Source organism: Pterocles gutturalis, unplaced genomic scaffold (genome assembly GCF_000699245.1).
Source record: "Pterocles gutturalis isolate BGI_N339 unplaced genomic scaffold, ASM69924v1 scaffold26446, whole genome shotgun sequence".
Classification (NCBI taxonomy): Eukaryota; Metazoa; Chordata; class Aves; order Pterocliformes; family Pteroclidae; genus Pterocles; species Pterocles gutturalis.
In genome coordinates this window covers 46,291-64,136 of record NW_010101244.1, presented here as the reverse complement: position 1 = coordinate 64,136, position 17,846 = coordinate 46,291, and the positions used below count along the sequence as shown (strand labels likewise).

Here is a 17,846-nt window from a genome sequence, read left to right as displayed (position 1 = left end):
ATATGTAAATTATGCATGCAGTGACTATGTATTTTATTCATCGCTGAGTTGGCTAAACAGATACAACTGGTACAAAAATGAGAACACTGTGTCACACAGACATATTGATGCTTTGGGACTGTAATATATTCCTTGAACATTCCTTATTTCTGACCTCCATGAAGGATTAAGTTTTTCTGTTCTCCCTATTGTGTTTCAAAGATAATTCAGTTAGAATTGCTTTTGGGTAGCTTTAGGGCAGCATATCTTCATGAAACAATGGTCTCTTTTCTTGATTTCTAATACTGGCTTTTGAGAAGCTAACCTGGCAGGCTTAATCATTAAACCAAAGTTTCAATTTTAAGCAGTTTTATTTTATTTTGTTTTATTTTAGTAATCTCAACTGTACTAAAAAAAAAGACAGCTGTTTTGAATGCTTGTTATAAATTAAAAGAGTTGAGTAATCCACAGGATGAGAATAATTTTTGAAAAGAGTTGTATTAATGAATGTGCAAAACCTTCAATAGATGTGAGAGTTTTACAATATGCTTCATATTTTTTCTTATATTTCAATAGAATATTCTAATATTCAGATTGGAAGAATTTGGCCAAATAGTTTCAATGTTCTGTTTCAACTAAGCAAGTGTATATTTGAGTGCAATAACAGTGGTTTTCACTGAATTGCAATAGAAAAATTTTCTTTTGTGCAAATTCTAAAATGTCATTTTACTGTTTATTTTACTTTTACAGTATTTTAATATGTGCAGTATTTCATAAAAATAAGCTTTCAGTGTTTAAAATAAAAGTTTGTCACTTTGGTCTAAAACTAAAATAAACATTCAGTATTATGGTTAAAGGAATAGTACTTTCCGGTATTCTGGAGTTTTTACAACTCCAAATGAGATTTGCACATGACTGGTAGTCCATGAAACCATGGCACGTTGTCTGCATTTTTGCTCTGGAAAGCCTTTTTTTTTAAAAAAAAACCTTGTGCCTGTAGATGTCTAGTACCCTCCCCATTCCAGCAAAAGAGAGTACCAGGGCACCTGCTACATTCCTTTCCCTCATTCAGAACTTCAGGCAAGGCATCTCTTTTCTCCCCAGAGCAGCCCTATCTTGGAGGCGCTGTGTGAACATAGCAAATTTATCAACAAAAGCAGTGTTCCTCACAGTGAAGTGGTTGCAGAGCATTAATTCTGTCTTGACATAGACTCTCTAAAAAACATAGCCATGACTTTTTAAAATGGAGGTGGTAGATAAGCTCTCAGTATGCGATAAGGTCTAAGCTCTTAATCAGCCTAAACAATATCAAAGTGACTTATTTCAAAGACTGTCTTATGATCTGGAGGTGGTTATTCTTTATCCCTCCTGCTGTCAGTGGTTTGATGATTTGTTGATTTGAAGAGCAGAGGTTAAGATTTTTTGATGGTCAGAAAAGGGTATAAGAGGGCATATGGGCCTCTAGCATGGTCCTTAGTGCCTTTAATTCCAGTGAACAGATTTGATTTCTGAAACTGCTCCTAGGACTGTTTGTTTTATCCTGCTACCGTTTAATATATATAGAAAAAATTTTCAAAAGGTTCTGCATATCAGAGATAATTTATAAATTAGGTTTATATTTTCTGTATTTTTCAATGGAAAACTGTCCAAAAGGTAGAAGTATGAAACTAAGGAAAAGTTTAGATTTATAGACAATCTTTTGATCCAAAGGTAGTGAACAAGCATGATAATGCTACCATGCCCTCTTGCCAGAGCTGAAACCAAGGTGTGCAATTAAGGTCCTTTGTATCCTAGGAGTAGTGAAAGGCAAGAGAAGCATAATGTCACTCTTGCAAATCCAGATATTGGAAACTGATAACCCTCAGTCAAAGGGAACTAGGTTACGTGTGTATTTGTGAAAGTAAATTCAAAGTCAGACAGACTTGAATCAGTAATGTAGATCACCAAAACAACACCTGTACACTGCTCAATGCATATGTAAATATTTTTTAAAATTGAAAGAACTGATAATATCTAGCGTCTTATGATCATTGCAAGTTAAGAAATTGTACAGTATAATGCATGCATTCTTGCTATACTTCGTGCTTTTAAATGTTGGAAGCAGAACAGAATAACTTCCAGTCTTGCGAGGGTGAGTCAAAGCTCTGTCTTATATTCATTATCATCTGATCTAGCTGAACAGTATACAACCCATCTTCCTAATAAAGAACATAAATACAGATCTTTGTTTCAAAGGTCTTATTTCAGTCATTTTCAGTATTTTATTTTAACTAGTTTTAAGGAACAAGAATTAGCCTTTTTTTTTTTTTAAGGCAGCTAAACCCGGTAAGTAGCTTCCAGGAATTATATCAGTCTTCAAATTTACTCACGTCTACCTTTTTGTTTCTGTGCTAGCTTTCATGTAGGAGCAAACTGGATGAAAATTAATGAAATAAAGTTAAAAATGAATGCAGAACTTCTTAAATTTTAATTTCTTTAAAGCACAATTGCAACTTTTATTTTCACCTATTCTGAACAATCGTTATTTTAGCCATGGTACTATAAGTATAACCCATTTATATTTAACATTTAGAGCCCTAGAAAAGCAAAATGGAAAGAAACTTCATTCTCACAGAAAACAAACAAATAAACCCACCATAAAATAAACTAAAAATGCAAACTGCATGAAGGAAGATTCTTGCAGTATTAAACATTTGATTTTTCACCATCTTCCTTTTTCTGTTCTACACGTTAATAGCGGAAAATATTATTGTTAATGTTGGAAGCAATTTTTCTCATTACAGGAAGTTAAAAATGAAAATGAAAATGTTATTTAAACTATGTACTAGTTTGATTTTAATTTGGTTGCCTTCACATAGAAATTACACAGAAGACCAAACTAAGCCTACCAAGAGAAATATTAAAAATTCATCCAATTTCTCTTTTATCTTTGAACCACTTCTGTGTCCAAGACTATTTCAAGAACTGGAATAAAACCACAGTATTACTTTCAAAGCAAAAAGATCTAGAGACTTACCTAGGAGTCAAGATATCTTACATTTAAATCAAATAAAAACCACAATGGATATCGAATGGACCATAGTAATGAACTGCTAGTGAAGCAACAAAAAAATCACTAGTACACTTTATTTATTACATTGCTATTATGCATCAGTGATGAACATTGTTTGTCTTACAGTGGTGAACTGTTCTGATCCTGGCTTTGTGGAAAATGCAATTCGACATGGCCAGCAGAATTATCCTGAGAGTTTCAAATATGGAACAAGTGTGGCATACCATTGCAAGAAGGGCTTTTATCTGTTGGGCTCATCTGCTTTGACCTGTAAAGCTAGTGGCTTATGGGATAGATCACTACCAAAGTGTTTGTGTAAGTATTCATTCAGTTAGATTAACATTAAAGAGTGGTACGTGATTTTCAGTCATGATAGACAAAAAAAAATTTAGCCATCTGTTGTGGAACAAAACTGGATTTTAGGAGCAATGCATTCAAATTGTGCAACTCAGTAAGCAAACACTAAGACAAGGTGTGGTGCAAATTCTCATTACAAAAATGGGTTTAGAGGGATCTGTGGAGCTATTATTTCAAATGCCAGAAAGTTAAGGTTAATTTCCACTTTTGGTGTATTGCTAAGGTATTTGAAAACAGCTAGGGAAATCTAAAATTTATATATATTTATGTTTTATCATTTAGATTGATAGTCTAAGTTCATTAATGCCTATCTCAGAATTTTTTTTTTTCAGATGTGTTGAAGTGTGTATGTGAGAACAAATCTATGAAATGTTGTATTGGAAAATGTTGCTCGAGAAGGTCTTTTCATAACATCACTTCATACTTACTCCATCACTTTTTCCTCAGAGAGGGAGGAAGTCTGTTGTTTCCTGTAATCAATTCAGTGATCTTCAGATCTCTAGAAAACTTTTTGTCTGACTTTCATTTTCCATTGAGATATTTTTCTTCTCTGATCACTCTTACATTAGATTTCTGAATTACAATGTGATCGTAGGAAATAAATGAAATGAAAGTATACTGTAATTTGCAAAAACATCGGATGATTTTTAAGTTTTTGCTTTGCAGAATTGTGATTGTTTGCTTAAATGATTTATATTATGAATTAATATTTATATACCAATCAGAGCAATAAATGTAACTAGGTTAGTGAATTTGTTTCTTTTTTATACTTGCTTTCTTCCTACAACTGTGTATCTAATATCCACATGACCCAAGAAGTTTTGTTTTGATTTTCACAACAATCTACACTTTCAATATCTGTCAATAAGAGCTATAATCTGAAAACTGGGTTTATTCACATTTCAATAATAACTAAGCAAAATGCAACATTTAAAATGTAAAAAAGCTGCATAACATTGTTCATTTGTCAATAATATTCTACTGATGCAAGCATGTGCCTCACTTTTTGTATCTCAGAAAAAACATTGTTAAAATCTGTGGCCCAATTCTGTTGGTGATCTCTTCCTGCTTCCAGGACTGGGGTTTCAGTATGAAGGGACACTCCTTAGGCAAGGAGCAGAAGAGGATGGGGAATCTAAATCACCTAGAATAGCTACCCATCTTTCCACATCATGTATTTTGGAAATTTAATAGCATTTACGTGGCTTTCTGTTTTGAGGCAGAGGTCAGGGAAAGTCATAGGTGTTCATCCCCTCAGAACAAGAACTCCAGACCTTGCTCTGGGGACTATTGATTGAGATCCTAGGAACTTTAAAATGAGCCTTGGAGGTGCCTACATTCCTCAATTACCTACTGGATTAGCTGCTGCTAATTTGCTGCTAATGGACTAAAACACTATGTGAATCCTAAATATCACTGGGAAAAAATTAACATTCTTTCCCCTAAGAAAAATGCAGTGAAACAAATAGGGCTCTTTCTATGAGAAAGATGTGTTTATCTACTCATGCAGTCATTCAGAGTCTTTTCAAGGCCTGTGAGAGAGATTTAGTTTTCAAAGGTTATCAGTAATAATCTCTTTTTTCCAAGTGTACGATTGCTTTTGGTGATAGGGCAAAGTGCTTGGAGAGGCAGGCGAGTTGAACCCAAAGTGGACACAATGTTTACTACGAACAATTCTAGTTCAAGAGTGAAAAAACTGAAACACACTGCTTTTTTTATATGCAAGGCAATAATACACTTACCTATGAGTGTAATTGCTTAAAAACGGATGCTTCTTTTCTTCTTCATGAACTGGGAAAATTTCATGCTACTCGCTACAGGTCGTTACACAACCACATTTTGGTGACCAGAAACTCTGATTACCCACTGCAGCTCCTTCCAGAATTGTGGCAGGACTAGCATTTTCATGGCATTGAGGCAACCTTATTAGGGTAACTGATCTGGCTGAAAACTAAACACTTTTTTTTTTTTTTTTTTTTTTGTGGGAGTACTATTCAGACAGATCAGTGTCCTGACTTGGTTTACCATTTGCTACATGAATGCTTAAGCCAAACCACGGAAAGCAAGAGAAACACACAGCAGTGAAAGAACAGTAGTCAGGACCATGCCTTTTGGCAGAAATCCATTGTGCAGTCAGTTTGACATTATCATGGGACCCAGTATAACACCAATAATTTTGGTGTATGTCAGGAATAAGTTATCAGAATAACAGTCTTTTTTTAAATAAAAATATATTTGACCCATAGACCTTCATTCAAGTAACTCACAAGGCTGCTCAAGTTCAATTGCGCCATTTAAGTGTTGCCTGTTTAAGTTGTGTGACTGTTTACTAAAGTTATGTACAATTTTTATTTTCTTTGCTTTTTCTTTCTCTATTGAGTGACCTAAGTTTTACACAAAAAGCATTCAGAATTTGATTTCTAGTTCACCTGAAGATGGCTTATGTTTCCTCATATAACAGATCTGAACTACTTGTTTGCAAGTTCTGTATGAAAACTGTTTATCCAATTTTTTCTCAAACAAAATGTACACATTAAATGAAGCATAAATATGATTCTTAATTTACACAGAATATCAGTAAACCTCTTGCTCACTTTAGTGCAACACATTGGTGTAATAATACTAAAGATTAACTTTTTTTTTTTTAATTTCCGTATGCTGTGTAAACTGCGTCTAGTTATTTTACAGATATGATAAAGCTAGTTGCTGTTATCATATCATATATGTAGTATATAAGCACATTGGAACATTAACCTTATTTGGTTTCTTCTTTCCCAAACTTAATAGAAATAATGTGTTTTATTTGTGGGGAAGGAGATTGAATGGGAATGAATGAGGAAAGAAAGCCTTAGGGGAAAGGCTAAACTAAATGGGTTAGTTTTACATGTAGTTTATGTTTAGTTTTACAAATTACCAGCAAATAATCTATAGCAAAAGCTATACTGAAGATATGAAGAAGTTGAAATCCAGACAGAAGTTTATGTTGTGTGGAACCAGCATCATCTTTAAAGGTTACGACAAGTTTTCTCTGTGCCATGAAGACATCTTATAATATTGTGCTCTTTTCTCTTTTAGCAATTTCTTGTGGACATCCTGGGGTACCTGCCAATGCGATTCTTTCAGGAGACAAATTTACATATGGCTCCATAATTCACTATTCTTGCACAGGGGGTCGAAGGCTCATAGGAAACTCTACTAGGGAGTGCCAAGAAGACAGCCACTGGAGTGGGACTCTCCCTCACTGTTCAGGTACTTGTACCAACCATCATCTGACTGTCACCTTGTAATTGCATTAAAAAAGGGTATTCTCAAGCAATTTTTGACCACAGACAGTTTTTGTTTCTTGTCCAAGTACATTTTAATTTCACCAGTAGCCACTCAGATGAATTATAACCATTTATTGAAATATTCTCATCTATTGTCTCATTCTCTTTTTCATTAATTCATAGCTTTACTCCTTAGCTGGATGTTACAGTTGTATACTGCAGTATATAGAAGTGACAAAACAGTATTTAAAATCTGGCAGGGTTCTGCTTGAAAAGGATGCATATATTAAATTTTATTTTTAGGAACACTGTTTTTGTATAAACAAAGGTCACATAGGAAAATATTGATTAAAAACCACCACAAAAAAGGTATAAGATGCTAAACTTTATATGTTATGTTCCTCTTTTCACTTACAGAAATATTTTTTATTAGTGCCACAATGTGCAAATACTATTAAGCTATTAAATGCTCTTGGTGCTGTCAGGAAGTACAGGAACAATTTATTCTCCCCAAGACTAACTGTGCAAATTTAAAAGAAGCCATAAAACATTACACAGCTTTGTTGAAGTCAGGAGCTCAGACAAGGATTGGCTTCTAAGGACATCCGCAATGTATTCAGTTTTGTAAGGGAAAATAGTAGAAAAGGGAAAATAGTAGTAAGGGAAAATAGTAGAAATTCAGTCTAGGTGTATAACTTAAAAATTGAGAAAAAAAGGATAATGTTGCTATGAACCACAATTTAGACACAGAGGGATTAGGAGAGTTGCAATATTATGTCAAAAGGACACAAGAAATTGTTGATACTGAGACTACACTTTCTTGATGATCTTGCGTAACATTTCCTGTAGCAGCTGCTTTATCTGATACGGCCATTGACCGGTTCATCAGAACTACCAGCACATGTTTGAGAGGTCTGCTTTGCAGCGTCTTCTTTCTCTTCTGAAATTGTAACCAGTACTTGCATAGGAATTTTAAAAGTAGGGAAAATTATGAGGTGTCCTTTCCATTCTTGACAGACTCAGAGGGCCAGGTGCCATTAATTTTTTTCTGTGGATATATGTATTTCAAATATATTTGTTAAGAAACTTGAATATGGTTCTTTTCACTATTGCTGTTATCTAATTTTTGTTATTACAAGTTATTACTAACACAGGAGTTGAACAATAAAATACAACTTGTAGAAAATATTATTTATGTCAAAACAACAAATTTTTTGAACTGGCAAAAAATGACAGAGGTGTTTCATGAGTTCACAATTATCTTTTATTTTTTATTTATATCACACTCTATGTTTATGTGTCTGTAGCTCTGAGATAAGAAGCAGGCTAAAAAGACTTGTCATTTTCATCTTTGGCTTTGTTTTCCTGCCCTTACACTGGAAGAAAAGTTATTAATTATAATAGAAACAATGCAGTTAGTAGTATTATTCACAAGAGCATCTTCATTGTGACTACATTTGCACATAATGTGTCTGCCATGTTGTGTTTTACAGGAAATAATCCTGGCTATTGCGATGATCCAGGAGTACCAGCTCATGGGTCTAGACTAGGGGATGAGTTCAAAATAAAAAGTCTGCTACGTTTCTCATGTGAAATGGGTTATCAGCTGAGAGGATCTGCAGAACGAACATGCCTGCTTAATGGTTCCTGGTCAGGTATACAGCCTGTGTGTGAAGGTGGGTATTGATGCCATCGGTATTTATGGCACCATTGACTGACATCTATTAGTAACATTTTGTTCTTTAATTATAAAGAAATTCTATGCCAGAAATATGCTTTCATATTGTTCTGCAGAAATCTGATAAAAAATGAGTTTGCAAGCGGTCCATGTTTTGCTTGAAAACCTAAACACAAACTGATAAAGTTTTGAAGCATATATTTATAAGAAGATTGTGAGAAAATATTTTTTGTTAGACAAGTATTGAGCCTGAAAATATAGAATAGGTACATGAGTTAAAAGTAAAATGAAACAAATGCTTCTGATTGAAGATATTAAAATGGAGTGATAAATAAATCCATCATCTATCTTCTAACATTTCAATATTTTTGTCTTATCTTTCTGTGTAATATCTATGCATCAAGGACTGAACAGAAGATAAAATAATGTTGTATTCTTAACTAAGAATAAATTAATGTGTATTTTTCCACATAAATGAGACTAAATTTTTATTATATATACTGTTTTTATGCTAGGCCTTTCAGAAGAAATGAAACAGAGAATATTTCTGGAAAACACATTTATTATAAGATAAAAAATATAACAAAGAATTTTCACACATTTTATGCACTATCAGAATTGGGAAACAGTAATGGAAGACTCCAGATTCAGTTTTAAAGTGATTTCTCATTTTTCAAGAATGTTTGAAGAATTACTTTATCTAATTCATTGTAGTAGATGGATCCTGTAGTATCTGTTGTCTGCTATACTAAATGATAAAATGGCTGATGGGACAAAATATTTTTAACAAATTTGTTATATTTTTTTTACTTTGGGATTTTATCACAGAATCCTCATCTAACAATTGTTCTTTTGTTCCCTTGTCTGGGAGCCAACTCCACACAGCCGCTCACTCAGTCCCCCCATCCCAGGGATGAGGGAGAGAATTAAAGGAGTAAAAAGAAAAAAAAGACCCATGGGTTCTGATAAGAACAATTTAATAACAAAACTACAATAACATTGAAAAATAATAATATATACAAATATACAAATGAGTGACAAACAGTGATACTGCTTACCACCTGATGACTACAGCTGAGCTCACTCCTGACTGACAATCCTGGAACATGGAGAGTCCTGAAAACATACTCCCAGAATGCAGATAAGAGCCCAAGCATCCCAGACCAAGAGCTGACCAAGGGAGGGAGACTATCTGGCAAGAGGGACCACCCCAAGAGAACCGACCTGGAAAGAGACCTGACCCAGAGCAAGAAGGGGAGGGCTTCCAGAGAGCCCTTACCTATATAGTGGGCATGGCATGATATGGAATAGACTACTGGCCACTTTGGGTCTCAATACCAAACGTAAAATCAAATCATAGGCTACTAACTGGGGCTGTGCTCCTTCCCAGCTTCTCCTGTACCTGCAAACAGCAGAGAAGCTGAAAAGACTTTGGACTGTCATGGCAACAACTACAAACTTCACTGTTATCAGTTTTCTTCTTAGCACAAATCCAAAACACAGCCTCTTACTAGCTATTATGAAGAAAGTGAACTCTGTCTCAGCTGAACCCAGGACAGACCAGTATCTGTGCATCATCTTTAATGTGTTTTATTAGTATTATCATAGCATCATAGAGTGGTTTGGGTTGGAAGAGGTCTTTAAAGATAATCTAATCCGACCTCCCTGTCATGGGCAGGGACATATTCCAGTAGATTAGGTTGCTCAAAACCTCACCCAGCCTGATCTTGAACACTTCCAGGGATGAGGCGTCTACAGCCTCACTAGGCAACCTGTTCCAGTGTCTCAACACTTACATGGTAAAAAATTTCTTCCTTATGTCCAAACTAAATCAACCCTCTTTCAGTTTAAAACCATTACACCTTTTTCTGTCACTACAGGCTTTGGTAAAACAGTCTCTTTCAGTCTTTCTTATAGCCCCCTTTAAGTGTCAAAAGGCCACAATAAGGTCTCCCTGAAGCCTTCTCTTCTCCAGGCTGAGCAACCCCGACTCTTTCAGCCTTTCTTCAAAGGAGAGGTGTTCCAGCCCTCTAATAATTTTCATGGACCTTCTCCACTCTAACAGGTCAATGCCTTTCTTGTGCTGGGGGGGTCCCAAAGCTAGATGCAGTACTCCAAACAGGGTCTCAAGAGAGAGGAGAAGAGGGAGAGGATCACCTCCCTCGACCTGCTGACCATGCTTCTTTTTATGATTATGGTTGGAATTCCTACAGTTCTCTAAGGAGGAAGGAGAGGCAGAAACAAACTGCTGTGTAGTGACTATAACTCCCCATACTCTGTCCCCTCTGCACCACTCATGGTGCAGATAGAGGAGCCTGAAGTGGAGGAATGAAGTTAACCCTGGGAAAGAGGGGAGTAAAGGTGTTGTTTTAGTGTTTGCCTTTTTGTCCCTGTCCAAATCTATTTTAACTGGCAATTAATTAAAGGAATTATCCCCTCGTTGAGTCTGTTTTGCCCACAGTGGTAACTGGTAAGCAATTCCCCTGTCTTTATCTTGAGCCATGATTTTTTTGCTGAGGAGGGGCAGTGATTGAGCTGCTGGGTGGGCATTTGGCTGTTAGCCAAGGCTAATCCAGCACAATATTGCAAGCCATTGAGTTTTATCATACTTTTACTTGATCATATCATTGTATTAGTCTATATCGTTTAACCTCAAGAGCCCAAGCTTGTTTGTGCTTTAGGAAGAGTAGAATGAGTTGCCAGATATTGAAAGCTCTGGAAGAGACAGTTGAAATATGTCCTCCCAGTCTTACAGATGACTTCATGCTCCATGGAAGACTGAGTGAAAGAGTTTGATGTAGATGCACATTTCTTCCTAACTCTTAATTAACCCTTTTATCTCCTAACCTCATGATAGTTTAATTTTATTCCTATGAAAAGGAGTAATCTCTGTCCAACAGTGGAATTTTATTGTACTTTTGCCAGTGCCCTGTCGACGGGATGGTCAAATAAAGATGCTTTAGAGGAAAGTTCTCAGAAAAATTCAAAACAATCAAAGCCTTCTCATGATTGGCTGGTCCATTGTAAAAAAACAAACAAGCAAAAACCCCCAAAAAACAAACCACTGAACCCGCCCAAAAAAACAACATGTAATCAAAGTAAACCACTATTGAATCTCAGATGTATGAAGCTGAAACGTGATAATTGCCTTAACGTATAGCTACAGATGACAAAAAGATACAGAGGCAAATAAAGAATGTATGTTCTTTTCTTGATTCAAAAAAGAAATGGACAGGGAGATAATAATTTACTATTAATGCATTTTTACAATTTAAAAACAGGATTTCAGAAGAGAGGAAGAGAATAGAAAAATGTGCCCAAAGGCAAAATAGAGGCACAAGTCTGTCAGAAAGTCCTGAATTAACTTTCTTCTCTTCAGTGACTGTACTGGGTGGAGTGGAACATTTGCAAGCAGTGCAAACTATCTGAATCAGTTGTTGAAAAAATGATACAAACTGAATGCAAGTAAAGTGATCACATTAGCAAAGATAAATAAGATATTGACTCAAGAATATACCTGTTTTCTTAGTAGCATTTTCTTAGTAAAACTTGCTTTATCTTTTTTTAAAAGATCGGCTACTGATCTACTTTTTTTTTTTTTTTATTAGTCACTTTTTTTTTTTTTTATTAGTCCCCCATCGTGAAAATATTGATTTTTTTTTTTTTTTTTAAACCTTTTCTTCGCAGCTGTATCTTGTGGGAACCCTGGCACTCCAGCCAATGGTATGATAATATACACTGATGGAATATTGTTCTCCAGCTCAGTCATTTATGCCTGCTGGGAAGGTTACAAAACTTCAGGGCTAACTACTAGACATTGTACTGCTAATGGGACATGGACTGGCACTGCTCCAGACTGCACAGGTCAGAAATAAACTTTCTTCCTCTAAAGCTTTAAAGCACTAATTCATACAGCCTTCCTACTGAAAATTATTATTTTGTTAGATAAAAGAACACATTTTTCCCCATTCATCTGTTTTGTCATGCATGAATATTTTATGTATGTAAAGAAACATGCCATTTTAGTACATGCTAGATGTTTCCAGAGCTATCTTTTTAAGATGGATACACAGGTAACTTTTCTGTATTTGTTTACCTCATGAATATCAATATTGAAAATATAACATTATTCCTAAAAATAGGTGCTCCTCTAGATTTTCTTTTTTATGTTTGTTTGGTTTTGGGTTTTTTTGTATTTTTTGTTTGTTTGTTTGTTTGTTTTGGTGGCTTATGTACAGAGGATGTAGTTCTGGTAGTTCTAAATCAGATTTTACCTAATTGGGTACATTATTGTGCCAATTTTTAATGGGATCTGAACAAGTCAGATCTGAACGATAACCATTCTGCTAAGGACCAGGAGTCAGTGAGCAGCGAAACTGGGTTACTTCATCAGGGAAAGTGAGCCGGAACCAGAGAGGTGCTGCAAGGCCAGCAGGGCCAGTGGCCTCACTGACAAGGTCAAACCCACAATACATCAGAACGGTGATACAAAAAAAAAAAAAAAAGGAATTTAGGAATTTCATAACTCTGCTGGAATTGCATTGCACCGTCAACATTAGGCATAATGTGACAAAGATCCTAGTATGAAGGAAGGAAAAGTCCCATCAAAACCACGAACATAAAGGTCTGCAGTAACAGTAGAGCATACCACTTTAAACTAGTGTATTTAAGGAATATAATATTTGGCCCATGCTATTGCAATGCTTTGAAAATATGACTTTTTATCTAGAAATTGAATATTAATTGATTTTGTGTGAAATATACTGATTAAAATTTTTCTTATTTTGTATACTAAAAAAAGAGGACGTTTGCTATACATAGTTTAATGTTTCATTACACATTTATTGAAAAAAAAAATCCCTTTTTTTCTTTTCCTCACTAGTGATCAGCTGTGGAGATCCAGGTGCATTAGCAAATGGCATTCAGTTTGGAAATGATTTTACCTTTAATAAGACAGTCAGCTACCAATGCAATCCAGGATACTTGATGGAGCCTGCCAGTTCATCTACCATGCAATGTATAAAAGACAGCACTTGGAACCAGAGTAAACCAATTTGCAAAGGTGTGCTTTTGAACTTAAATAATTTACAAATACTGTTTTGATACCATATGTGAAATTCACTAATCAGTGTCTTTATATGTAAAAAATTGTCCAAATGTTCTCCGGGACAATTAACATGCAAATGTAATTACAAGATTTAGATAAGTATTTGTGTAAAACTTGTATTTGTTTTGCACATATGCTGTGGTATAATATCAGTCAGAATAGCAGCATTAATGACTAGAGTAGAACTAAATCACTCTGCAATGAAGATTATCAGAGTGCTCAGTTTAAAAGCTAGGAATGAAGTACCTACTTTTCTTTTTTGGCCCTTTTATCTTGGATTAGATGACCAAAATTCTGTAAAGGGATCCTGTAAAGAAAACTTTATATAAAAGATTCCCTTGTTGCAGTAGTGTAGCCACCATAAATAGCCAAACAGATGCTTCACAAGTAGCTAATTACAAGTGCTAACACAAAGGTCATAGTGAGGATGAGGCTGAAAGGCAAATAAAGTAACCTGGTAAAAATTGTTAGCATTACTACAGCAGCTCAGGGAATAAATTTAACAGCCTGGGGCATCTTCTAAAAGGCCTAGACTGCCAGCTCATCTAGCACTGCTTTAAAGTGATGTCCAAGTCTAGCCTACTAATTAAATTTTGGCATGTGTGTTCAGCTGACCGCATTTTCTGTTGTAAAAAATCACTAAGTGATTTTACGGTTGTGCTCTTTGTTGAAAGAACTGATATGTAAATGTAAACTTGGTCATTCCTGATTTCATCATTTTTGGCACTCTTTCAGAAGCTGTAAAACGTCTGAATAATTATAAAGATTCTTAGCCACTAATCGCCAACAAAGTCAGTGTTGTGTGCTGAAAGCCTTAGAAAATGAACAGGTGAATGAACAAAGTCGTATTCTGGGCTTTAAATAGTGCTGCAAAAATAGTTTAAAATAAAATGCAAATAATAAGAATCTTAGAGTCATAGAAACGTATTTATTGAAAACAATCATATTTATTGAAAACTTTTATGTATCTCAGTATCCTGTTGCCAGAGATGATCAGTAATGAATTTGAAAAGCTAGGTAAGCTATATACTCTTCTCGCTTCCAGCAACCCAGTTCTCAGGGGCTTCCTAAACCTAGAGGTGGTATTTTTGTATTTAAATTGGTTTTCTGTCTATTACACGCTGCTTTGTCAACACAGGAATGCTTTGTTGGAGCTGAACAGCATGAGATATTTTTTGTTTGTTTCAAAAGTATGAGTAGATGTTATGTTGCATTCTCCTAAACTCTATAAATTCTTGAAATTATAACTTTTCTTTTTGTGACACAGCTATTACCTGTGGCCCCCCTCCACCAGTACTCTACGGGAAAGTGGAAGGATCTGATTATCGCTGGGGTGCCAGTGTGAGTTACAGCTGTTCAGAAGGCTATCAACTATCTAAAACAGCTATTCTCTCCTGTGAGGGTCGAGGAGTTTGGCGAGGAGACATCCCACAATGTTTGCGTAAGTTTTCAGGGTACAATTGTGTCGGGCTTCACCAAGGCTACAATCAGTTGACTCGGGCTACAGTCAGTTTCTCACAGTTTAAAAAGGACTCAGCTAGATAGGGTAATACATGGACTACTGCAGAATTCTCCCTCCTTCTTCCAGAAAGCATACCTTGTTATAAAATTGAGTGGTTGTACCCGTTTAAAGCCATGGTTTCATTCCTTTCCCCAAAAGTCACCTCCATATCTTATTATCTAATTGGGCCCATTTGCCTTACTGAGAATATTTTTGAATGTTCTGAATTTGACTTGTAGTGAGCATCATTAAAATTTTCCCTTATACTTTTCCTTTTTTTCTTCTCATTTCCATTAACAGGTGAAAACAAGGACCCTTAAGCTCATAGCCTTGATCTCCTTTCTAAATTATTTTTTCTTTGATGAAGTCTGGTAGATACCCTCATATCTTATTCGTATTTGTTTTTCAGCTTCTAAATCTGTCAATTCATCTCTTTCAGTGCTTGAAATCTTGTCAGGACTCTGAAAAACATTTTTCCTTTTACTAAATTAGGGCAAAAATTTCCAGCCTACTCATCTGAGTGTGACTGATGTGAAAACTGGATAAATTTTGAAGCATTACAATATAGCATAGTCTACTTTGAGATTACTTTGTCATCCAAATCTAATCAACATTTAAGTGCCTCAATTAAAAGGTCTATTTTTCCAAGTTAAGTTGTATGCTTATAATAACTATAACAGTGACAATGAATTTTAAAATGCTGTCAAGAATTTATCTGAGCTACAATCCTACACAGATAAATGAACATAACATTTGCACTCATATTCAGTATGCCTGACTTGCACTTAAAACCAGGTAGAATACTTCAGTTGAAACATGAGCTTTTTAATAACTGTTTTTTTCTTTCCTTTTTTATGTACTAGCTGTTTTTTGTGGTGATCCTGGTACTCCAGCAGAAGGACGCCTCAGTGGAAAAAGTTTCACCTACAGGTCTGAAGTTAGCTTTCAGTGCAGGCTCCCTTTTATTCTGATAGGCTCTTCAAGAAGATTCTGTCAAGCAGATGGTACTTGGAGTGGAATTCAGCCAACATGCATTGGTAATAACTGCCACTACCTACACTGTTTCTACAGAGAATATTCTTGATAAACTATTACAGTATCATAAATCTAGCAATTAGCTTTCCAAATATAGAAAATGTCTGTGTAATATAAAAAGAACTGGATAAATAAGGTTATATAAAAGGTATAAAGGTATAAAAATTTCAGGATAAACACGATCACATATGAAGTAATTTGTAAATTTACATGATTGCTTGTCTGGTGGAAATGCAGAATGTCAATAATTGCAAGCACATAAATTTGTTTCAACTATTTTTAGAATCTTTTAGATACACAGACTACTTTTGACAGATTAAAGACAGATTAAAGACCAGATTCTATCACTGGAAAGTCAAAGGCATTTGTCATAATCAGTCCTAAATCGAAAGACTTTCTGGACTTTGTGCAAGTGGCTTGTACTGCTCGAAAAGATGAAGCATGCTGGGTCTGATCTTTTGAAATTCTGATAAACTGCCAAGTATTATCAGTTTCTCATTGACCAATGTGCAACTGGTAGACTTTTAGCATGTTACATAATCAGACAAACTGAGAGAAATGCTGGACACCTGTAACTCCCCCTGACATCAGCATTTGATCCAATTTCGGGTGACTTGCTAGAGAAGTGATTTTGGTATTGTAATAAAAAAAATCCCGTTTGATATTTCTAAAAAAACCACATTCAGATATAGACTGTAGCCCATTTATATATTTTGCTGTGGCTGAGATATTGGCTACATGGAAGAGCTGGGGTGAGCACTCTGGGAAACGGTGGCAAGCATGATTATTGAAAGCAGCCTGTATTTGTAAATTAAGACATCAACACTCAATAGAATTTTTTCATATTAATTCAAAACTCCTTCTGTCCATACTTTTTATGAACTGGGCAATCCATCTTACACCTATGTTTTGTAACAGATGCAAGAAGCTAAATCACTGGTCTGTTGTGAAGAATCAAATTTAAAAATTCGTAGTTACGTTTCTATTTGCATTCTATATAGCATAGTATGGAAGTACATGGAAAATACTGCGTCGAAGACATAAGCTTTTCCTTGGCATCATAGTTTTTATGTTATCATAAAAGGAAATATTAGACTATCTGAAATGTTTACAGATATCATTGTTAAACAATTTGAAAATTCAGATCAGTGAATAATACCTAGAGCTATGCCTAGAAGTACCATACGATGGCAAATGATTGCAAGCTGTTCTATTTCTGAATTTGATAATTTCCTTAAAATACTTTGAGGAGTCTTCTTTTTTTGCCAAGCTGTTTCTTCAGATGAGACATATCTTAAAAAGTCAATTCAGCTTCATGTGTCTATTATTAGCAATAGCATTCCAGCTGATGATAATTTATAACAAGTTCTTGAGCTGTTCAAGCAGCTCAAGGTCAGGATTGCATTTGGTTTTTATTCTCTCACGTTAGGTCAACATTCATCTAACTTTTGAAGCCTTTGGTAAATATCGGTCCAGTTGAATTGTTATGCTCTACTGATGGTCAACATTGAAAATGGAAGTTAACTGAGAGTGAAATGACATATCACATCATTATACATGACAAGTTCAATTTTCCCTGTACAGAAACCTTGGTAACACATGAAATATAGTCCCAAGTTGCATTTTTGTAACGCAGTGTCAGCACAAAAGCAGACAGTTGCCATGAGGGAATCACATAGTACAGAAAGATCCATTGGATCAAGCCCTGTGTTGTGTACCTGGTAGATATGATGGGCAACCCAAAAGCAAATATACCGTCAGAATGTGAAGTGGACATTGCTGAATCAAAAATAGTTTCATGTTGCTTTAAATTACACTCATGAAACTGATCATCGTATATTAGTTATACCCTGTTGTCATACCATTTTTTT

At 35.2% G+C, this 17,846-nt stretch overlaps 1 protein-coding gene across 1 annotated transcript in view; it reads left to right on the top strand.

The window, feature by feature from the left end:
• Nucleotides 1-3,157: 3,157 nt before the first annotated feature.
• Nucleotides 3,158-17,846, top strand: part of LOC104468566 (CUB and sushi domain-containing protein 1-like) — a gene marked incomplete at both ends in the record, with an annotated part of 28,219 nt that continues 13,530 nt past the window's right edge. Inside the window, 7 exons of the mRNA XM_010082754.1 lie at nucleotides 3,158-3,301; nucleotides 6,464-6,637; nucleotides 8,148-8,309; nucleotides 12,020-12,196; nucleotides 13,215-13,394; nucleotides 14,707-14,880; nucleotides 15,804-15,877. Coding sequence (XP_010081056.1) covers nucleotides 3,158-3,301; nucleotides 6,464-6,637; nucleotides 8,148-8,309; nucleotides 12,020-12,196; nucleotides 13,215-13,394; nucleotides 14,707-14,880; nucleotides 15,804-15,877 — 1,085 coding nt within the window. The remainder of the gene's footprint in view (nucleotides 3,302-6,463; nucleotides 6,638-8,147; nucleotides 8,310-12,019; nucleotides 12,197-13,214; nucleotides 13,395-14,706; nucleotides 14,881-15,803; nucleotides 15,878-17,846) is intronic.